The 25,186-nt window shown below is 35.3% G+C and overlaps 1 protein-coding gene across 5 annotated transcripts in view; it reads left to right on the top strand.

Annotated features, from left to right (window-relative positions):
- The first annotated feature begins 427 nt into the window (after nt 1-427).
- The window catches only part of LOC126809797 (kelch-like protein 28), a 39,065-nt gene continuing 14,306 nt past the window's right edge, over nt 428-25,186 (top strand). Inside the window, exons 1-9 of one of the 5 annotated variants that reach the window (XM_050534580.2) lie at nt 10,041-10,161; nt 15,051-15,147; nt 16,325-16,391; nt 16,832-16,912; nt 18,144-18,293; nt 19,118-19,387; nt 19,784-19,931; nt 21,734-21,898; nt 22,961-23,750. In XM_050534580.2, coding sequence (XP_050390537.1) covers nt 10,142-10,161; nt 15,051-15,147; nt 16,325-16,391; nt 16,832-16,912; nt 18,144-18,293; nt 19,118-19,387; nt 19,784-19,931; nt 21,734-21,898; nt 22,961-23,447 — 1,485 coding nt within the window. In that variant the 5' untranslated portion in view covers nt 10,041-10,141 and the 3' untranslated portion in view covers nt 23,448-23,750. Of the gene's footprint in view, nt 540-2,503; nt 6,946-10,040; nt 10,162-15,050; nt 15,148-16,324; nt 16,392-16,831; nt 16,913-18,143; nt 18,294-19,117; nt 19,388-19,783; nt 19,932-21,733; nt 21,899-22,960; nt 23,751-25,186 lie in introns of those variants that run through there. The other 4 variants (XM_050534576.1, XM_050534575.2, XM_050534577.1 and 1 more) reach the window with 4 other exon arrangements.

The raw sequence follows: 25,186 nt of genomic DNA, 5'->3' as shown, positions 1-25,186 counted from the left end.
ATCATACATGCCAATTCAAGTAACGAAGATCTTTAATGGGAGATAAACATATATTTCAAGTTTTGTCAAAATCGAGCAAGAATTGTGACCTGTAGAGTGCCCACAAACAAATTGTGGACGGACGTCGTCGGACCAGGGCGACGATCGATAATATATTATATATATATATATATACGTCCACATGAAAATGTGAGCGTATAAAATGAAGTGCATTTTATTGATTGCATTGATCAAATATTTGCCTATCCTGATTCAGCAATCATTGATAAACAAATAGCACACCTCATCTAATTAATTTTATAAGCAGTGACAAGACATATCATAGATCGTATACATGATATACAGCTTTTTTTGTAATACAAGTTCCCAGGAAATATTTAAAAATAGATTTAAGGGAGATAATAAAATAAACAAACGAGTTATCTTTCCCTGAACTACTTTGACAGATCAAAATATTCATGACGTAGTAGTAGTCGCAGTTTGTGCCCCGTATCAGTCTGTGTGCATTTCACTTGCAAAATACCTTGCAGTTCAGATGGGTATGTACGGATTGATTCATATTTTCAACAATATACACATCAATCTTATCATAACAAATAAAAATTATACGTAGGGCAATCGACAGGGTGTAGAGATATATGGAATTTGTGTCAACAAAATAAAAGTAGAGAAAATGTAAACAAAATGGATAACTGAAATTATATGGATTTAAATATGCACTCATGCAACTTCCCATAAGGAAATGTATTGGTGAGGATGTCATAAAGAAACATTTGAGTTTGGTCCATCGATTCTTATTACTTTCATACGCCAGCGTTCACATGATTTTTGGAGGACTTTATATGACTATATTATTGGATGGGGATAATTCGCAGGCCTATAATGTATATAGTATACGTAACTGTAAGTTGTGTTTTTTGTTAAATAATAAATAAAGCTTACATTTCTAACAGCAGAAAAGAGCTGCGTGTTTAAATTGGTATGATCAAATGCAGAAATGTAATATAATCTCTTCTGAATACAGACACCCTATAAATTAAATCAATAATAAGTAAGACCATTATATAGTGCAGGTTAAATATATAAATAGATCTATATTCATGCTAAAGGTACATGTTTTTCTAGGTCAGCTGGAAAGGTTATAACATGACGTTTCTTTAAATAGACCTATATCGCTATATCGTAGACTAGAGTACTAACTAGTTACGCGAGTTCGACAAGAGGTCAGTATTCTCGCAAATTACAAGTATGCATAGACCAACCATATTTACAAATCACAATATTATTATAATTAGGCCTTATATTTGCACCAAATAAAATGAGAAAATGTACGAATGTGTGTATTTTTATTAAATGATGTAGACCCATAAAATAAACTTTCTACTAATGTGTAGTATAGTATTTAAAAATTCAGTCGAAAAAAAAAAAACCACGATTTTTAAAATTTAGGTTAATTAAACACGATGTAGGCCTATTACTGTATATATTTGCGTTTTTGTTAAAAAAAAAAATAAGAAAAAAAAAAAATGTGGACAGTTATTATCTGAGCTTTTTAAAAGTTGTAACAGGTTATGCTGTATTTATTATCTGGTATCTGTTCGCCTTGTTTACGGTATTTCAGCGATTTCTAGCGACTTAAAAAAATCCTGTGGTCATCCTAGATCGATGGTCACATTTACCAACCGTTCAGCTGGACCATTTTATATAACTGTAGGAAGTCTTTTGAAGTTCTTCTATTTTTGACATTTGTTTAATGTTATGACCTTTAATAATTTTTGTTCTTGTAAAGGGGGCACTAAAGAAACCCTCAGATTAACTAATACAATTAATAATTTTATTCGCAGAATCAATAATTTGTCACATTAACTGTATTGAAAACCTATATGGAAAGCGTTGACGAGGTAGCTGCTCGTTGGCCAATTATTTATTGACCGAAATATAATTTACATATAATCAATTTATAAAAAAAATAACCAAAGAACTACCATTATCATCATTTTATATTATAACGAATCAAATTAACCGTCAGAGGGCGTTTAAACATCATTTCATTTCAGCTCATTGCATTTCAAATGAACCATACATATTTAGTTCGCTGGACATGCCACAACACGTCAGGTTTCGTGCACCCATAGTAGGGCCTACTATTTTTATGAACCCTTGCCATAATTATCCCACAAGGGATTAGTATGACCTTTATACAAACTATTGATTAGTTTTATTTATAAATGTCTTATAAAACGAACACAGCTGAACAGTTGGGTGAATTGTTACATTATAAAATATACACTAATGTTTTATTATAAAATATACACTAAAACAGTGGGGACCTGGGTCGGTGACATTGTTTTGGTAGACCTATTTATTGTCTTTCATTGTCTTTATTTTTCGCAACTTTTGGTCGTTTAAGTCATCCACCAGATCGCACAGCATAAATAATCTATGCCCATTGTAATTATGTCTTAATGATTTAAAATAAACGGTTCGTGTGTTTATATTTTAGAGGCTGATTAAACAGGTACAGAATGTTTTCCTACCAAGTTCAGTATCATCACCAGTGCCTTTCACAGGGCTTAACCAACTTATGGTTAAATGGAAAACATACAGACGTGGTCATCTACGTTGAGGATAGAATGTTTTGTTGTCATCGTGCGATCTTGGCTTCTATGTCTGCGTATTTTGACGCAATGTTTACGTCGGACATGAAGGAAAGTCGCGAAGGGGAGGTCCACCTGAAGAACATGAAAGCTTGTGTGTTTGAGAGCATCTTGAAATATATATACAAAGGGGACACATCAGAGATGTTTCCGGCATCTGCCGTAGATATTCTGTATGCGTCTAGTCTTTTGCAAATTGGTCCGTTACAGGAACTCTGTGAGAAATATTTTTGCGACAATATGACAATTCAAAGTTGTATTGAAATCTGGAGACTGAGTTGTTCGATGAATTGCATCAGTTTACAAGATTATGCGTGGACATTTTATATGGACAATTTTTCAGAGGTTTGTCGAACAGAAGAATTTTTGGAACTGACCAAAGAGGAATTATTGTTGACAATGAATGACGATAATATGAATGTGGAAAATGAAGAAATTGTCTCTGACGCGATGCTTCGATGGATAGAATCTGATAGAAAACGAATAGATTATCTTTTAGAATTATTCCACAATTTACGTTTAGCCTTGATGTCTCATGCTTATATTGATTGCTTACTAAGGCGCAAGGCTTTCATATCTGAAAACTCGGAGTGCAGATCTCTTCTAGAACAAATGAAACACGTTTCTGCCAGAGCTGAAATTGTTTATGGGCAACCTCATATCTTTCGTGAACGGAATGAACAAGTTTTGGTAATGGTCGATGGCAGACGACAAGAGGTATCCTGTTACAGTATTATTCGTAAAAAGTGTTTTTCTTTGGCTAAATTTCCTTACTTTGCCGATGGTAAGGCAGCATGTACCAATGACGAAGATATTTTTGTCTGTGGTGGCACATCTAGTTACGGTTCGGCAGAAAGTCGGTTGGTGCGATTCGAGACTAGACGAAATCGTTGGGAAGAATGCCCAATGATGCAAGAATCCAGATGTTATCATGAGCTTGTGTCTGTTGGTGCTTCTATATACACTATTGGTGGGTTTGATCCGGAAGAGGCCATCACAAGCATAGAAAAATACGATATCGATAAAAAACGATGGATGAAATGTGGCGATCTTGTCGTGCCAGTCGGCGGTATGTCCGCCGCAACTCTTAACGACATCATATTCATTTTTGGTGGAAAGAAAAACAGAGGTGAACGGAGGACTCCATTTTTCCAGTGTTTCAACACGAAAACTGGGTTGACGACATTATTAGGAAACCTTCCCATTTCTACTTGCTGGAGCAAAGCCTTGGCAATTGATCATATCATATATATTTTTTGCCCAGATGGCAATGTTATGGCTTCAACTCTCCATTCCTTCCCTGCTATTGTTAGTGTTATTAAGAATTTTGATTGTAAGAATTTTAGTGTTGTTAGTTATAGGGGTGATATAATGATAATGCAGGCGGGCGATAATAAACATCATGATATATTACGTCTGTACGATCCTGGTACCGGTTCTGTTTCTGTGGTAAGAGAAAGATTACCAAGGTCGTTATGCGATTCAGATTGGCTAAAGGTCAATATTAATAGATGTCATTTAAGATATGAATGTTCTCATACGACTCATAGGTAAATGGCACCTTTCGCATAAAATCCAAGCTTGGGAATAAACTGTTTTTCGAAACTAGTTCCAGATAATTATTACCATGACACAAGAATACCACAAACTTAAAGTTTAATTTTTATATTCAGTTTTATACACCCATATGGATATGTGGTCGTATCTTGTCATCACCGTCCGTATTACTTTGTAGAAACTTGTGACAGATTTATTGACAAATGTTTCAACTAATCCTGTATAAATCAATAATTAATATCTGTTACTTCTTGAGTTATTGACCTTATTCCCCATTTAAATCATCAACAAAAATGGTCGTCCGATCTGCTTGAAATTTATACATTTTTGAAATTAGTGAATGGGCGAATCCCATATCCTTTTGAATTTCAACCATTTCGGTTAATTATTCCTAGAGCAATCTGATTAAAACACAAATCCAATTACGTTTCGTTTTTTGTAATTCAAAATTTCCTTTTACTTGTCTTTACTACTCTAGGATTTGGAAGGGTTGTTATATAAACCGCGTTCTGGATGATGTGGGGAATTAGCCAATGAAACGGTCAGTTACGGCGTGTTTTTGGTGTGATTTGCACGGAACGGTTGGTAACCCATTAGGAACATCAACGCTGAACATCAACGGTTAATCAGACGTTTGGCGTCATAGGGTCAAAAGCCGCTCTGATGCGACATTCCACTACAACCGGTCAGAACTTTATGTAGTGTAGATCATCGAAAACGAAACGAAATCTGTATTTTAATCAGATTGTTCCTAGAGTTATGGCCTTTGTTCAAAAATCTTGTAGACGCTCCGACTTTTATGTGCTCTGTTCGGATAAGTGAAATTTCTATTAATAATGTCGAGAAGTATGGTCCACGTTCTCTTTGTAGAAACTTGTGAATACTTTAACCGTATCCTTCGGTGTCTGAACTACTTTAAATTTATGTTTTAATTTATTTCAATTATTGTGGTAAATAACAAATACAACAGTTTCTGTTAATTAAGTACAGTGTTATTGTTTTTTATAAAATCTCGCCATACCACACAATGTATGGAGTACTTTGACGACTTAGCTTCTGTGAGCGTATGTTGCGATGCTTGGCAACCTATCTTTGAAATATTAGGCTCCTGATTTAGTTAAACCTTTTCGTATTGCACATCTCTGTATTTTTCGCGCTAAATTTATAGTTACGGATAAGCCTTTTGGCCTATTGATACTTTTCGGTCTGTAGTGTTGGTTTTTACTAATTTAATAGCATTAAAGCACACGAAAATCGTCGTGCCTTTTATTCTTGAAATACATGTGAGTACATGTATAATGAAAACAAAACGAATCGTATATAGCCTTTAAGGAGATTGGTCGCGACAAAATATGCCTGCATCGCTCTTCACGGATCCGCTTTTGTACATACATGATATAACCATGTGGTAATATATGAAATAAGATATGACATTGTTTGTTCCAATGGTATATAATACCATTTTTGTAGCGATTGGGGAAGATCGAGGGGTCTTTAGCAGTATGAGTCAACTGGAGGACCCTAAGAAAACCCACGTACAAGCTTGGCATCGAAAGCACGCCACTTGACTCAATGCCAGGCGTTATTATCTAAAGCGCAGACATTAGATCACCGTCTTCATTATCTCGATCGGTGCAGAAAAGTAGGATGTTAAAACCCATAGACCACTCAACCATCCAGCCTCCCTGTGTGACAAAGGACAATTAATATGAATAAATAAAAAAAATGAAAAAAAAAATAGCTAAACTATTTGCGCCTTATCGACAAATTATGTCCATGAGCGTCTTATAATTATTATTATCTTCACAATTATAATCCAATGTGTCCTATGAAAAAAGAAAAAGAAATATCCAAAATGTATATCCTTTATATAGTATTATTATATGATATTTTATTTATTTTTGAAGATATATTTATTCTTTAACATTTTATTGATGTAGTGATTATACCTGTAGAATATATATAAAATAGTCCTGATTGGGAAATAGGAGGGATTGTACTACGACCCAACCAGTCTGCTATTTTCATAATTGTCAAATGTAAAAAGTGCAGAAAACACCCTTGACTCCAATAAAGAAGCCACACCGCACCGCGTTTTACACTTTATTAAGATGCAGGTCTACGGATCTGCATTATATATCATGTATATTATATATCATTTAATATTTACTGACACACCATTGTGGTAAAGTTAAGAAAGCTCTGTTAACTTTACTCGAATCCTAAATTAGTAGTTCTTGTTGCTGAGCATTTATTTCTAACTTCTTCCAAATTTATTTTTACCCAAATTCGAGAAAAAGATGTTAAATTAGAAACAAAGAATAATAACGGTTCGCGAATTTGGATTTCAGTGTATTCTGAAGTTAGATACGAAGTTACACTAATTTCCGTGTATTCTGAAGTTAGATACAAAGTTAGAACTAAGACTTTAGAATCAAGAACTATGTTAAATTAGAAACAAAGAATAATAATAATGGTTCACGGATTTGGATTCCAGTGTATTCTGACGTTAGATACAAAGTTAGAACTAAGAATTTAGGATAAAGAACTATGCTTTATTAAGGCACTGAATTGACCTGTATTCCATTCGTTAATCAGAAAATCGAATGTGTTCTAATGACAAATCCCCGCTTGTGGAAGCAGACGTTAAACCAGCAGCTACACTATATACCCTTTTATGTGTGCTTTAGACACTTTATTATTTATCAATAAAGGTATTTTCTCTTTATAATTCGTTGCTTGTTTTTTTTTTCATGTTATTTTTCTTTTAAATTTAATTTTTATTACTGGCATAATTATTTCATTCTATTTTTTCGGTATGTGGGTGGTTGTGGTAGGGTAATTTGCCAACATATACTTACTTAGACCCCTATCACTGTTTAATAATATCTGCCAATTTAAACACGAGTTTTAAAAAACAACACGGAAGCTAAATCTATACTTCGAAATGGCAAAATTGTAAATTAGCGTGGTAAGGTTGATAGAGGTGGTGCCATCGATATATATATTTTTTTTAAAAATTTATTTCCACTGCAAAATGGTCTCTTTAAAAATAACCCATGAGGTTAAAAACCAATAAAAACATACAAAGAAAGGGCTCCTTGCTCAAGCGTACTCTAGTGTATAGCTAGTTCCTAAAAGAACTAGTATAGTATCAGTTGACAAGTAGCGTAGCCTACATGCATCATCTTACATAATCACCAAAACAAACATTTTGTTCAGACAGGTCCAGCTGGCAATATGTGCATTTGGGCAATTAATGCTGGTTGGACTGCATTGGGGACGGCCATGTTAATATGGGTTCGGTCCCGATGATGGCCAAGATATTTCCCCTGAATTTTCCATCGTCGGTGGTGAAGGATGGAAAAGGAACAAAATCTATAACAGTCGTATGGGGCGAAAATATATATTATGGGGTCCCGTGTACACAGTTGCGTTCACGGAAAAGAACCCTAATTATTAGCCGTTGGCAAAATTCCCGCTTTGCACAATGTATGGCGTATGCAGAAAAGTGGATCGTTTAAAAACCTATTTCTTTGCTTCACATATGTATCATCTTATATTCACCCATTTCTTTGCTTCACATATGTTCTGTGAGTGTATGCCATTATATATATAAAGCATTTCAACGTAGAAATCAAGCCTCGACCTATTACAAGGCAAAACTTCACATTTTATTTTTTATCCTTTTGACATCTATACATTTTTGAAGTAATGTTTCTGATAGATATTTTCACTTTTAACATGAACCTATGTATTTTATGTTTAGTATTCTTATAAATATATATATGTATATTGCTATTTATTTTTATACGTCCACATTCATAATGTGAACGTATTATGCCGTCGCCCCTGTCTGTGTGTGTGTGTGTGTGTATGTATGTATGTGTGTGTGTGTGTGTGTGTGTGTGTCTGTGGTTCGCCTACAGGGCGCAATTCTTCATGGATTTTCTTCAAACTTGGTATACTTATTCCTTATACCCCAAGGAAGATCCCTATTGTTTTTGGTGCATGCCCGACCCCCCGGGGCAGAGCCACGCCCATTTCTAGTATTTGTTTGTTTGTCGTCTACAGGCCACATTTCTTAACTAATAATCTTGAAACTTTGCATACACATTCTTTGTACCCTAAGGAACATCCCTATCGTTTGGGGTGCATGCCCAACCCCCAGGGGCAGAGCCACGCCCATTTTCTTTTCGTGTGTCTTTGTGTCGCCTACAGGGCGCAATTCTTACTGGATTTTCTTCAAACTTGGTATACTTATTCCTTATACCCCAAGGAAGATCCCTATTGTTTTTGGTGCATGCCCGACCCCCAGGGGCAGAGCCACGCCCATTTCTAGTTTCTTTGTGTCTCTGTGAGTTGCCTACAGGCCACGATTCTTAATGGATTTCTTTGAACTTGGGATATGTTTTCCTTATAGCCTAAGGACGACAACTGCATGTCACGACCCCCAGGGGCAGAGCCATGCCCAATTTTTATGTTTATCGTTTACAGGCCCAAATTCTGGATGGATCAACTTGGTATTTGGCATATGTATTCCTTATAGCCTAAGGGCATCAACTATTGATTTTGGTGAATGCCCCAATGCCCAGGGGCAGAGCAACGCCCAATTTTCCCTTTAACGCCCAAAGGCCACAATTCTGAATGGATTATCTTGGAACTTGGAGTACTTATTCCTTATACCCTAAGGACGGCAACTATTTATATTGTTTCCATATCCAACCCCCATGGGCAGAGCCATGCCCAATTTTTGTATTTATCGTCTACAGGCTGCAATTCTGAATGGATCATCTTGGAACTTTGCATATTTATTCCTTATACCATAAAGACAGCAACTATTTATTTTGATACTTGCCCCGACCTCTTGGGGCAGTGTCACACCCACTTTATTGTTAGTATTTTGTCTGTAAATTTGGGGTGGCTGGGTGGTTAAGACGCTGGCTCGCTAGCCTGGAGGTCGGGTGTTCGATCCCTGCATTGGCCGAGAAAGTTCATCTGGATTTTCCGACGTGGTTTCCCCTTGTCAGTGGTGCAGAACGGAGGGCCTGACAAGGACAGCTGTCCAGTCCTTCGGATGAGACGAAAAACCGAGGTCCCGTGTATACATTAGAATGCACGTAAAAGATCCCTTGGCAGTTGGAATTCGATATAAGAGTAGGCGATAGTGCCGCTGCCCGGGCAAAATTTCCCTCATAGCACACTGTATGGCGTATGCCCGTCTTCATTAGCCCAGTATAGGAGCAGAACAGTAGGACGTTAAACCCCATTTCATTTCATTTCTGTAAATTTGGCAAAACAAACCAGACGCCTAGCCTTCTTTGCCTCTGATCATATTACAGCCATTTCATATTTCATTCTCTTCATTTTAAAAAGTACCATATCAATCAAAGCTGGAATGTGGACGTATATTGCAGCGTTAGCGATGCTCTTGTTTGTCATGTTACTTATGTCATGTATATGAATTGTATGCGGCCTGAAATGGGTGTTATGATACAATAAAATCTTATCTTATCTTATCTTATCTTATCTTATGTATCATCTTATAATCACCCAAACAAACATTCTACTGATTCAGACGAAAATATGGGGTCCCGTCTACACAGTTGCGTTCACGTAAAATAACCCTTAGCCGTTGGTAAATTTCCCGCTTTGTACACTGTATGGCGTATGTTGGAAAGTGGGTCGTTAAAAAAACCATTTCTTTTCTTCACAACTTTAATTAGTTGTGGTCTATATCCTATAAAAGCCCCCCACCCCCACTATAAAATCTCTTGGAGTTACCCCCCATAAGTTGTGCTCGACTGAAAAAGACACAAAAGTGTATGAAGCGCGAGCGAAGTTGACTTCATATCCACAGATATTGTTAGCCTAATGGATAATTATTATTTTAAAAATTTATACAATTAAACCCCAACAGAAAAAGAATGGAAAAGATTAGATATACGTAGGTTTCATTTTAAAAGTTTGTTTCTATCCAATGCACTGACTTTCCCCGTTACTAGCCATGCCATAGAGCCATGCCATAATATTTTTTTTAGTAGAAATGGTCCCACCATCTCTTACGGCGACTACGACTCCGTACGACACCGTAGGCATAGTTATATAGCTAGAGAACGTAGCTAAAAAACGTTGAGACTGATGTGTTTATTTTTAGCTACGATTGGGTGCCTTCAGTTTCAACTGGCGAACTCAGTTTTTTCATTCATACATGTAACATCTTACTTAAAAATAAAATAATTTTGTACTATTATTATTATGACTAGATTCTAATTAAATAAACTTAAGTCACAGAGGCCAATGTAATGTTAGTAGTTAGTGACAACTATCGACTAAACTAACTGAACTCCAAGGATGTCAGCTGTTTCGTTAGTTCAGCTCTGAACGTAGGTCTCATTACACTCGGCCTCTACGTTCAGGGACTCTTCTATTGAAACCTTGTCGACAAGTCAATTTTACTGGGCAACTTTTTACTGCTAAACGGTCGCGTGTCAGTCCCTGTGAACGCCTGAACAATATAAATGAACATCTTAGTGAGAAAATAAGACCTTGCTTACCTCGCTAGAGTCAGTATGAGCGACACAACACGCTGTTAAAAAATACATCTCCGTCTTCTAACCGACTTGGCAGACATCATTGAAAGGGTAACGCACAAATTTAAGAACTTGGCCATATAAGATGAAACGAAATTTAGGTAAGCTTGGGGGAAAAAATTGGGATTTTTGAAAGAATTTGATCGTAAATTATTGTAATTTGGCTAGGCAAAGCAATAAATCACTGAAGATTCTCAACTTTTCAAAGATTTCATTTTTTTTCTCCCAGGCTTACAATGTACCTAAATTTTGTTTCATCTTATATGGTTTCAATAGAAGAGTCCCTGAACGTAGAGGCCAAGTGTAATGAGACCTACGTTCAGAGCTGAACTACTTAGTTCATTCGTAGCTTGCATGAGCCGTTTCATACTTCACTTCGTACCTCAAATTGATTCGTACCTTTTCCTATGTTGTTTAAATCAGTTAAAAGAAATTGAAATAAAGGTGAAACAATATGATCAAATCCAACAGCTCTCCTAAATTTATAAAAGTGGGTGCCGAGGCATAATTAGAATATGCAAGACATTATTTTGTTTTCCTAAATGTGTTTGAAAGAAATTGAGCATTAGCTATGATGATTTAATAACAAAAAGCGACTTTTATGCATTGATAATTACATGAATATGAAACATTTAAATCATATACCACAACCTGTTAAAATATTAAAAATAACAATTTTTTTTTATAAAAATGGCTGCCGAACGAGAATTAGCTACGATGATTTAATAACAAAAAGCGAATTGTATGCATTGAAAAAATTTTTAGAAATTTCCATATTGATATTACCACTTGGGCCTTATAATGTATTATAAGGTCCATGATATTACACAGCCTGTCCAATAGTAGTAATTCACACACAAAGGATACATTTAAACTAAAATTGCTTCAACATTTTACTAAATTGACATCGGTTACAATCGAAAGCCATTTTCATGCAGTTAGGTTTCAATAACAGAATTACCCAATGATATAACCGTATACGGTCCATGATATAACAGATCAAAGAAACGCGTACGCCCATCTTCACACGTAGACACCTTTTGGAGACTTGCTGCGTTCTGTTTTTAGGCTCAAATAACCCAACCATATCAGAAAGCATGCTGTTTCACCTTACAATGAGTTAAATTGATTTTGGAATTCTTAGTATATTCAATCGCTTTTAACCGCTTTAACAACCACCAATCAATTATCGTCAATAATCACAAATCACAACTCAATCAGCAGGATGGGTTCAATAATCAACACCAGATAAAATACTTTTTCAATCGTTTTTTAAACTGCTTTAACAATCACCAATCAATTGTCGTCAATCACAATTCACTGAGCAGAATGGATTCGATTATCAACATCAGATTTTAAAAAAAGGCAGGTAATCGTTTATTATTTCAATTTCTTTCAACAACATATAGATTTATTTTAATTTCTTTCAATTTCTTTCAACAACATATAGTAAAAGTTACCAATCAATTTGAGGTACAAATATACGTGTGTATTTATAAATTTAGCGCAGCCGTTGGATTTAGGAAAAGGAACTAATCAATTTGAGGTACAAATCTTGTGCATATTCTAATTCTGGTTCGGCATATTCAAGTTCTTTCAACTGATTTCAACAACATAGGAAAAGGTACGAATCAATTTGAGGTCGAAGTGAGGTACGGATAAACTAAGTACGAAACAGCCAGGTTACGAAACAGCCTGCACCCAAACTCCAAATATTTGCGTTTAAATTATTGAAGTGACGTTTTTATCTGACTTGAAAATGTCATCGAAAAATCCATTGTACACGCCTCTTTTCATTCGGAAAACCTTGACATCTGGTACCCTACATCTAAAATCGACTGTATGACGGTAAGTGATATATGCAGCTACACCCATACAATTGTGATGCGGCCACCAAAGGGGGGTGGGGGTTTGGGAGCGGGGGGGTATTGGAATCTTTGTAAAGTTGAGAATCTTCAGTCATTTATTGCTTTGTCTAGTCCAATACAATCACATTTTTTTCAAAAAATCCAATTTTTTTTCACCTACTTACCTAAATTTCGTTTCGTATTATATATATGGCTGAGTTGAGTTATCTCAAAACACATAGGGCTAAGAGATGAGGTTTTTTTATCTACTAGATAAGAGATGGTACTATATAGTTTTACCTGGCAAAACGCTGATGCAAATCAGATCGGGTTTCTAAAAGCAAAACTGTCAAATTTTTCTTTAAAACAAAGATTGATTATTGTTATTTAAATATATTTATTACATTTCTGTCACATCCAACTACAAGTAGTACAATTAAGCACATAATCCAATCTGACATGGGTACAAACCATCTCTTTTAAATCGAAGTGATAATTGCTGGCTTTTCCAGACATTTTAAATTGTTGTCTAGTTTTCTCATGGAGGCGGGGGTAAAAGTAAAGATATGCCATGTAACAACAACCAATCAAAATACATGAAAAGTAGGAAAACCTTATTTATGGCTGCAAGAATGGCCTTATCAATTATTTATCAGGTGTTTATTTCCAATAAAAGTATGGCAATTTTGGCGGAAAGTAGAAACATCCAATCTTACTAGAAAAATAATGGATTCCACGAAAAACACCCACGGAGTATGGAGTGCATACAGGGCAAAAATGTAATGTAACCGGCAACCTGAAAATTGATGTCCGCTCGAGTGATGTCAAAGGTAGCACACGAAGATTGCCTAATCTCCCATCGTTAGTGAGCGCTTGATGTAAATGTTCGTAAACTTGATGATGCAACAGTTTCTGAGTTAAAAACCAGGGAAAAAAACTTGGGCAGTGGATAATCCGAGAATTTATTGGGCTTCGATATTTGTAATAAATAGTCAGTGATTAAAGACAACATTGTCTTGTATATGCAATGAATTCTCCTCCGGCTTCGCACCTGTTGCTAGGTTCCGAGAGAGGTAAGTCACGTGACACAAACATAAACATGACCTCTTTTGATCGATTTTTAATAGCAGGGGTATTCCCTGACAATTACAATGTTTCGATAAGGATTTAAAACAAAATTATGATAAATTAATTAGCTTGAATATGTTTTTACTCCAAATATATCATCAAATCACCCAGTTTGTACCCGGAAATGTATCTTTAAGATATTATATGCATTAATAAAGAAATAAAGCTATCCAGGTAAAACTAAAGGCATTCAATGGTAGCTAAAAACCAAACACATCACAGTATCGCAATGTTTTTAGGTATGTTCTAGTAGCTATAGTGCCAGACTGCCAGTGGCACTACATGTACACTACTATAGTACTGATGTCTTCTTAGAAATGGTTCCACTAGTGATGTCTTCTGTCTTGCTGTAGCTACAGACTTCCTTTGAGCAGGCTTTGTAATCATTTGATTACAAAAAAGTTACTGGCCTATAATAACTCCTTTAATTTCCGATTAAACTGACCCCAAACTGTAATGCACATAGATAGCTTAACATATAAAAAGCAATTCCCATTGAAATAAAGGTGAAACTTTACTGCATAGTCACGTGATTTGACATCATTTAACATATAATGAACTATTTCATTGAAATAAATGTAAAACCTTACCACATAAATATGTGATTTGATAATATTTCTTTGGTTTTTAAAATGGCCGCTAAACCAGAATTAGAACACGCTCATGTTTAAACGTTACCTCGAAAATGTAGAAAAATGGTTTGGTAACTATTTCAGTGGTCCACTCTTCACTATTTGTAACAGGAGAATTACTGATTTCCATGCAAACTATGATGATACATTAATGTTGAGAAGTCTGGACTTGTTGTGACTGTGGCGAAATCGGGGAAAGGAAAGCCACAGTAAATTTTGAAGAACTTCTCTGATTTTCGGTTAAGTGAGAGAGAGAGAAATGGGGTTTAACGTCCACTCGACACAAACTAGGTCATTTCGGGACTAACATATGGTTTTATTTTATTTCAATAATTCGCTTGCGCGTAGGGGTCTTTAGCAGTGGGAGGAAACCGGAGGACCCGGATAAAACCCACGAGGTTGGACAGGCGACCCTACTCCTTGTCACGTACAACCGGGGATTCGAAACCACGCCAGTCGACTCAATGACAGACTTTATGATACAGCGCGGGCATGCTAACCATTCATCCATCCAACCCCCCTTTCGGTTAAGTGAGTGCAATCCAAAGTAAATGATTGATATTATTGATTACAATTAGCCTTATTATTATGTATTCATACAATTATAATTGAGATTTGATTTAAATTTATTTACAGAAAACGAACAACCAATAAAAGATCTTACAACTTTGCTGAAGAACCTGTTCAATCAAAAAGAATAGAATTAGATGACAATTTACCAGTATCTCTTACAGTATGATTTATATTTTTTTGCTTATTGTTCATGAATATCGTTGTCACCCCTGTCCGTCCTTTAGTCAAGCTATGCCAATTATTCATGTAGTTATTGTACTGGACATATATTATAGTGGAAATATACTTTCTGAACGCAAGAGAGGCTACACATTTAATTTGATTTTAATTAACTTGTTGAGTCCATATGTAGCTCTATATCTATGAGATCGCTGATGAATTAAAATTTAAACAGGATTTGTCAGTTATTGACTTACAAAGTAATTTGATACGGGTCATAGTTATGAAAAAAAAAAAGATTGCAAATTTTATGAAATTGTTTGGCTAGTTATAAGTATGTACATGTACCTTATCAAAACCTTATAAACATTAATTCCAAGTCTGTGTTTTTGAGATTTGTGCTGTGAGGAACCCTATCAAAAATTTAAATTTGTGCAATGAATTGCTGCCCCTGTCACCAAAACCTTGTGAACATTCTACAGGTTAGACTTTTTAATGTTTTTATTTTAAAACTGGGAGCAATTGTTTTGCCAGTCATTATGCAGCAAATTTTGGCAGCACTGTCCCTTTCACCAAAATCGTAAGCACTCCAGATATTTTTATTCCAACTTGCTTGAATTTTTCTTCTTGTCCTAAAGAGAAGCTCTGTTTTTAATTCACACAGCTCTGAAACCTTGTAAGTGCCCTGCAGGTCTCAGGTTTCAATCATAAAGAGATGAACCCTATTGAAATACAATCTTGCCTATTAATTTTATGCATAGTGAAAGCCCATGACCCTGAAGCCAGCTTCAAATAGCTAGCCTAGAAGCACCTCAGGATGTTTCAAGTCCTGTTCCAACTTGTCAAGTGAAGTGCAGCCTCGTCGTTTGAAAAAGCCAAGCCTGCACATCAAATAACCATTAACACTTGGAATACAATGACATATTGACAGAAACGCTGTTGTCTGGACAAAATTCCCCCCCCCCCCCACAAAACCTTGCACATGTGACGACATAAAAAATAGCTGTATATTACAATGTAGTTTCAAAATTACTAAAGTATTGTGTTTGTGAACCGTTAAACTCGCTTTATTTCCAAAAAGGTTACTGGCAGTGCTTAGTTTTACATTAAATTTTAAGTCTATGTCGGCCTATGAAAACTTTTTTTGCTGATAAGTAATAAAATACATTTAATTTCAGATTATTGACAAGAATTCTGATCTCTCAAAAGAACAAAATGTTATTCAACCAGTCACAGATGAAAATGGTAAGTTTAAAAATCCTGCTGCTTGAAGAATGGCAAATGTTTGTATGACTTCCGCAGCACAGAAAATTGAGAGTCTGTGAAACTGCAGTTCTGTCAGTGTTTCTACCAGAAAGCGAAAGTTAAAGAGATTATTCTGTCATTGGTAATAAACTAGTAGTGGTAGTATCCATATATCTTGTGTTATGTGTCTTAGTGGGAGATACAAAAAGCTGTCCACAAGCAAGCCTTTGCCTTTTCTTCTTTTTTTTTTTTGAAACCTCAGTGCCGAAATGAAAGGGAGTTGATCTGCTATATTGAAAATTTAACGGGAATTGATAGGGCTTATGATTTAGGGGTGATTATCAAGGAAATACAAATGATCCCCAAAATTTTCAAAGTAATTAGCTCACAAAAGTCACTGGAACCTACCTGTAAGGTAATTTGATGTAATATTTTAATAGATTTAACGAAAGTTGATAAAGATACTGGTAAGCCTCTTTTATCAGAAGAAGATCTACCACTTCTACAACAAGATCTAGAAGGTTAGTATACCAATAGATCTGTTTTTATACGCCCACATTGAAATGTGGTCGTATATTGTCGTCGCCCCCATTCGTTGCTTGTGGATGCTCTAGAGGCTAAAGTTAATATCCGATTGACTTTACATTTATACACAGTGTTTAAGATCATGAGACGAAGAAGCCTGTTGATTTTCAGCAATTTCCGATAATTACTGCCAGAGTTATGGCCCTTGATCACTTCAAAAAAATCTTGTGGACGCTCTAGAGACCAAATTTAATATCCGATTGACGTTGGGGGTGTGGGGGTGTGTGTGTTGGATGGCCAAATGGTAAGCACGCACGCGCTGTATCACGAGGCCTGTCATTGAGTCAACTGCCGTGATTTCGAATCCCTGGTTGTACGAGACAAGGAGTAGGAATGCCTGTCCAACCTCGTGGGTTTTCTGTGGGTCCTCCGATTTCCTCACACTGCTAAAGACCCCTACGCGCAAGCGAATTATTGAAATAAAAAGTTAAAAAAAACATGTTAGTTCGAAATGACCTAGCCTGTGTCGAGTGGACGTTAAACCCCATTTCACTGGCCCATGATCACTTTGAAAATCCTTGCGACGCTCTATAGGCCAAAGTTATCATCCGATTGACTTCAGATTGATACACAGAGTTTAAGGTCTTGAGACGAACAAGTATATCGATTTTCAATGAATTTTGATAGCTTGAACAGCTAAATCCATGATATGAGATGTTTCGTATACTAAACGTTAGCATGGGACAGAACTTTATGAAAACCAAACAAATTCTAATGATTTTCTGATAATTACTTAATGAGTTGTTACTCTAAATCAGATTTTAGTGTATTATAAATGTTTCATTACCGAAAAAAGTAAAAATATGTGACAACTCTTGTTGACTGCCCGGACGATTTAGCTGCTGTGGGCGTATGTTTCGTTGCCTGGCAACCTATCTTTAATACATTTTATGCGATGGAAACATGTTCACACATTTAGCTCAATTTTATACACCTACAGACAGGTAGGTTGGTAAACATTACATTGAATTCGACCCCTGCTGAATCGGATTGTTCAGATTTAACTTTTTTGGAAAAACACCATAAGGACAGGACCTCTTTTACCTCTTGTGATAAAATGACCATATTTGGTTTTGGAAATAGTTATCATCAGCATGAAAATTAAATAAAGTAGTAGCATTTTTCTATAGAAATTTATTATCTTATAAATGTGATACAATTTTTTAGAGGCTGATGAAAATGAAGGAGAAACGAGCAGTGATATCAATAAGGCTGTTGATGAAGTTGATTTTACCATGCAAGCATCTGATGTAAAGTTAACAGATGTCAAATTATCAAAAAAAAAATTAACTCATTCAGTTTCACCCTTTAAGAATGGTAAACTTTTTATTTTGTTTTTTTCACTATTTTTGATTTATATGATCTTCAATATCTACCTTCCACTTCTCTGAACTTGGAAGATAATTGCCATACAAATAAATGTTATCTAAAATTTAGCTTAATATTTCGTCGTAAGTTGGAAAGCCTTATTTAAGATTGGCACAAGAAAGCATTTTGTAACTAACGATCATGGGTAATATCTACAGGTATGTGTTTATTAATGATAAGATTGGTTTTGTATTCGTCCATTTAAAAATAAATGTGGAAATAGATTTAATTCTGGTGTAGTTTGAACTTGTAGACCAGTAGCTGACATCAAATTTTTTGCCATCTTTGCTTCATTAAAAAGGACATCAAAATTTCAGTGAAAGATTAAGTTTATTACTGATTCTCATTCCAAAAATGAGTTTTCCTAGGAAAATATCTCGCAGTATTGATAAAATCCATTTTCAAATTTCGCGCTTTATATATCTCCGCTCAATCAAACAAAAAGGTTGGTGTGATACAGTTGATGTTAACTAAAATGGTTGTGATGCGTTTGGACCAATCAGCATAATTTAAAAAAGGAAAACATGGAGAAAGCCAAGGGAAATTCACCAAAAGTAAAGAGAAAATCCATTATTTAAGTGGAAGGTTCACAAGCCCTTACCAAAGTCAGATGGGACAAATTTAGGACAAGTGCTGTGAATGGCTGACATTATACATAGCGTATGAAAAAGTTATGGCTGAATCAGCTCAAGATTTGTTGTCCAAGAATTTTGAAACCATAAAGGATAAAGAATATATAGGTTTTTACCTGCTATATTATTGCCGATTTACAGATAAAACAGGAATTCAACAAGCACAGAAGAGATTTAAAAATAAATCAATGAAACCACAAAGTAGTGGAAGTAGTGAAGAAGAAATATCACCCTGGGCACACATTCAGAAGAGTAGTTTGTCAAAATGTACAAAAGCATCATCTAGTTCAACAAAAAGCCAGTCTGTTCTACCAGGATTATGCATTATATGTAAAAAGAAGGATATATTTCGAACTGTTGCATATAAAAGGCAGAAAGATAAATTAGTACAGGCTGAAACTGAAGATGCTGGTAGGTAGATCATGTTTATAATATTATAATAGTCATTGTTTATTTAATTTCATTTTGGATGGAAGCCATGGTGGCTCAGTGACTAATGGGCTTGTTAACTAACTAGGAGGTCCCGGTTTTGATGCCTGTGTTGGCTGAGAAAGTTCCCACTTGTCAGTTTTTCAGGACATAGGGCCCGTCAACAAAAAGTGACTAGCTAGATGGTCCTGTGTACATGTTGGCTTGTGCATAACAAAACCAGGTACAATTTCCCCTCATAGCACACTGTATGGTGAAGACCCTTTTTCATTAACCTAGTCGAAGTAGATAAATAGGATATTAAACCATACATTTTATTTGTTTAATTTAATTTTGAAAAATTGTATAAGTAAAACTATTATTCATCTGATTTTTCAGGCCAGTTACGTACAGCTGCAGAAATGAAAGCTGATGAGAATATTTTATTACATATTAGAGGGAAAAATTGTGTGGCCATTGAGGTCCGGTACCATGCATATTGCTACAGAAAGTACACAAATTTTCTTAGAAATATTAAAGTCCAAAGGTATGTCCTTTTTATACACCCACATTTCATGTCCGTGTGTCTGTTCACAATTTGTTTGTGGACACTCTACAGGTCACAATTTTTATTTGATTTTGACAAAACTTGAAATATATGTTTATATCCTTTCGATATTCATGGACATAAGATCGTAACTTCCGGAATTATGGCCCCTGATTGTACCAAAAAAATCCAGTTTTTAGCTTGTGGAACCTTTAGATGTCACAATTTTTATCCGATTTTAAAAAAGGTATATCAGTGTTATAACCTAATGACTGTTGAGTTTGAATTTTGTGAAAATCAGACCGCAACTGCCCGACATAATGCCCGCTCCTTATATGTAAATAGTCTAAAAGTATGTAATACCAAAGTTGTGGACCCAATAGAGGTCAGAATTTTTTATCAGAGAGTTTGATTCCTTATGATATTTGTGCACATACCGGACTATAACTAGTGGGGTGTCGGGTCATACAAGCAGCTTTTGACCCTATGATGTCCAGGGCTGTCGGTAATTTTTCACGGTTGATTAGCAGCACTGCTAATCAAAAAGTCCAATTTTGCAAATTTGATTAGCAAATTTAAAAATTGATTAGCAGTTTTTCAGTTTCAACATAAAACACCTAAATAACAAGATATTACTTTAGTTCATAACACATATGATTAGATTCCATTCTTAGATTTTTTAGCACTGCCACAAGTATTTGTGATAGTTTGTGAATGTGATGTAGACATTTAGTTGGGTTTTATGTATGAAGCCAATTTTTGACAATGACTTCCGAAGCCCCAATCATTTTAATTGTTATTTTTTCGTTACGTTAGAAATCTTCGTTAGAAAATAATTTCGTCTGCTTTTTATCGTGTATTACTATTTTTGTTCAATCGGTCGCACCTCGATTAACTAGACACACGCGATATAAACAATAATATTTTACGGGAATTTTTACTTTGATTTATCATTTTACAATACGTTAACATATATTTATTTTTTTATATTTTATTTACAATACGTGGGGGAACACTGGATTTATTTCTTTCAAAATGAATATGATATAATTACTTGATGTCTCACAACGTGAGTGGTACTACTTGATTCCCTATTTCCGGTTTAATAGTCCCTATTCATAGAGTTATGTCCCTGTATTATATAGTACCGTATAATGAATTGTGTCTGGGTAGTTCGAGAAGAAAATGTCACACGGAGAATTGAGTTTTGTTTATAAAATTTTATTCAACATTTTATACACGTTGAAAGTGTTGAGAAAGCCTTCTAGTCTTCAAATGTGGATTATCCTTGTGTCAATATCCAAAATGACAGGCATATTAATGATTCGCAGTTACTGCGAATCAAAAACTTTAGATTTTAATTTTTGATTAGCAATGGACAAAATATGCATCGCAAATTGCGCTGCGATACTGGTTGTCGGCAGCCCTGATGATGTCAGACATTTGATTAACTAATCAGCGTTGATGTTCCTAGTAGGATACCCACAGTTCCGTGCATTGCATGCCAAGAACTCACTGCAACAGACTGTTTGATTGGCTAATCTCTCACATAAACCAGAACGTGAGTTATATAACAACTCTTCCAGATCCTAGTGTAGTACAGACAAGTAAAACGAAATTTTGAACTATAAAAAACAAAACGAAATAAGATCTGTGTTTTAATCAGATTGATTGAACCAGTGACCCTCGGGTTAGCGAGACCATGGATACGGTCCATGGCGAGACAATGTTTTATTCTCATTACATATCAACCAACTATTAAACAAAGATGATTATCAATTGAAATATTCTTTCAATTCCAGTTCAAAGGTTGATAAAACATTAGGTGTAGCATATGATGCATTTAGACGACAGATTGTTGACGATAAGATAATTCAAGCTCAAGAGATTATGAGAATGACAAGATTGACATCAATATTTCATCAAATGATAGCACAGTTAGAAGGACCAGACACTGGTTTGCCAAAGTAAGGCTGACCTTAAAAATATCTTTGTTTCACCAAACCCGACCCACAATCGAGGAGAAGGGTCGGTAGGTCGGGTTTTTTTTCAGATTTTTTTTTAAGGTCAGAGAAATCAATACAGAAAACTTATTAGCTGTATACTACAGATTCATTAATTTTGTTTAATGAATTTGGGGTCTGACGTAAAAAGTAACGAACTGAAAATTTTATTAAACTTAAGAGCTAATTTGACAGCTTAATAATTTTCCGGGTGGAAACATTCGTATTCTTTATTGGCAAACAAATCAATGACATCGGGATTTTTCGTGATGCCCGACTCGCACACGATTTGCCACGAACTTGAAGTGTGAAACTCCTTCAACACGTTTTTAACGATAATGCCGGTTGTGCCTTCATTTTTCTCGAAAACGGATATTGAAAATATCGTCGTCATGTTTAAAACTACGCACCACAGACATAGAGACAGAATCATTTCGTGGGAATGGACGTGTATTCGTCTGCAACCATTTTGTTGAGAAGCGACACCTATGACGCTTTCGTCTTGATCAACCAGTTTCAATAATGAATCAAACCATAGCCATAGTAAAGGGAAATAACTCTCATGATATATTTCAGGTTGACACACAAAATAAAATAAAAAGATCGTGGAAAAGTGCAATAAAATAATTGAAGTCAGGGGTGGTTTTAGTTAGTCGGTCGCGTTAGGCGAAACAAAGATATTTTTAAGGTCAGCCTAAGTTAGCTGAAAAAAAAAATGTTTAGAAAGTTGTTAATCTAGTAAATCTACATTTTGTTTTATTCTTATTGTATCGAGATTAGTCGTTTGCTCAGTGGGGCCGATGAGAAAACAAGCCACTAGTCCTCTTGATTAAGATGATAAATGAAGTCCTGTGTACAAATTGACAGCACACATTCGATATCCTAGGGGAGTTTTCCAAATACCACAGCTCACCAGAGAATATAAATAAACTTTTGTTTGTCCTGATATAACCCACCTAGGTGTTGACTGAATAATAAACTTTATTTCATTCGTTGATTCATTGATTCATTGTTCATTTATTTCAGAGCTGATAGTTTAAAACAACAGTTAAGAAGAGATTATCCGCAGTTATCATTTCATTCCCCACTACATACAGTTAAAAGCGAAATGGTATTCGTTGACGCTTTACCTGACGAAAATTTACTGGATCAGCTGCCAACACCATCTTCTGATACAGTAGTTACTAACGTGCAATCAATTCTTAGTCAACAATGTCAAATTCCATTTGAGGAACTAAATCTAACACAAACTTTATATGATGCCAGCTTATTGATTCGGAATTCTCTACATTATCATTCTAATTTGGCATCACCAAGGCCCCCTACAGCTGAACATTTTACTCTTGAAGCATGTGCTGCAGTTGTACCTGTGGAACTTTATAATTTTTTGGTCTGGTGCACTGGGTATTCAGAAGACCGAACCATTAGTGAAACATTAGAATTACAACGAAATATTGAAAGAAGAATTGTTTCTTTATGCCAAGATATTGTGTACTTAGCATCAAGAGGGTAAAAAACAACACCAAATTCCCTATCTTTATCTTTATCTGTTAGACATTTAACTGGATCATCTCAAGTATTAGACATTTTAAGCAAATTTTGACACTGTGCCTCTAAGTCATCTATTATATTCTTTGAAACAAGTTTAGCACAATTACAGATTTCTTTAGGATGGAACCTCCCAGTAAGATTTGCAAAGAATGTGTCAACTGTTATTGTGTGAGATTATTTTGACTTGAAACTTGAACATATTGTTTTAGTGTTTGACCAAGTTACCATATATGCAAAAGCACAACAAATCATGTGGAACAATAAGGTAAAAAAAAAGAAGTAATGTTCTGTTTCCGATAACAGGGCCGGCAGACGCCATTCTTAATTAGGGAGGGCTACCATCCTGTGACTTTAGCTGAGGGTCCAGGGGCCGACTAGGCCTCCGAAGTTCCTGGGGGTCTAGATCGTCTGAGATGCTTTCAGAGTATTTTCAGAATACTCTAAGCCTACCGGATTTGTGAAAATAATTTTTTATATGCCCATTTTATATTCATCTACCTATTAATTTAATTTCTGACGACTGTCCTTCCGTCCTGATTTCATTTCCAGAGCATATTTCATTATTATCCGTTCAAGAAATCTTTTTGAAACTTTGTACAAACATCAACCTATTATAGTATATTATTTTCGGATGCTTAAGCTTGTTTAACATACAGCAGCTGATTGAGGTAGGCAAAAGTTGTTGTGCAAACATTACAGGGAGTAGCGACCCCGCCTTGCTGACCTACTGTGATCAGAGTATGAATCTACTGACTAGTCCCATTGATATTCCAAGAAGTTGTTTTATGCCTTCCAAGGTCGCAGGATGGTGATGACTAGTCATCTTGTTATATACTATCAGAGGATTTTAAGCTTACAAGACTTTTTATCAACCAAGAATTCAACATTTACAATCCTAATGTACCGGTAAACTGTGATTACAGTGATAGTGATGATGATGCTATTTTGTTATAACCATTTCTCACTTTTGGATTATGATTTTAATTTGTGTTTTTATGTTCGAATTTTTGTGTATTTTTCATATTAAATTTTATGTTGTTAAGAACAACATTGTGTACACAATAGATTGGAATAAGGATAATTATATGTACTAGTAGTGATAGTGATGATAATAATATTGTGTTACAAACATTTCTTATATTTGGATTATGGTATTTTTTGTGCTTTTATGTTTCCTTTCGATATTTGCGCGTATCAGACCTTAACTTCCTGGATTAATCCCCAGATTGAATAAAAAAAATCACGTTTTTAGCTTGTTTGCTCTCTAGAGGTCACAATTTTTATCCTATTTTAAAAAAACTGTTTATTATATCACTGTTACACCATAATGATAGTGTGGGTTTGAATTTCATGAAAATTAAAACGAAACTGCCCAACAAATTCGTTGCTCCTTGTATGCAAATAGTTTAAAAGTATGTAATACCAAGGTTGTGGACCCTCTAGGGGTCAAATTTTTGTCTGATTTTGATGAAACTTAAAATATATGTTTATATCCCAAAGATCTCAGTTCTTTTTGATATTTGCGCATTTCAAACCACAGCTTCCTCCATTATGGCCCCTGATTGCACGAAAAATCGTGTTTTCATTTTTTTTCGCTTGTTCTCTGTCCATCTCTTGCAAAATGTGGGTGTATCTGGCATGGCAATCTCTTGTTTGTTTACATACACTAATTGTGATGTGTTAACCACTAATGGATCGTTA

Source organism: Patella vulgata, chromosome 2 (genome assembly GCF_932274485.2).
Source record: "Patella vulgata chromosome 2, xgPatVulg1.2, whole genome shotgun sequence".
In the NCBI taxonomy this organism is placed as follows: domain Eukaryota; kingdom Metazoa; phylum Mollusca; class Gastropoda; family Patellidae; genus Patella; species Patella vulgata.
This window is presented reverse-complemented; position numbering and strand designations above follow the sequence as displayed.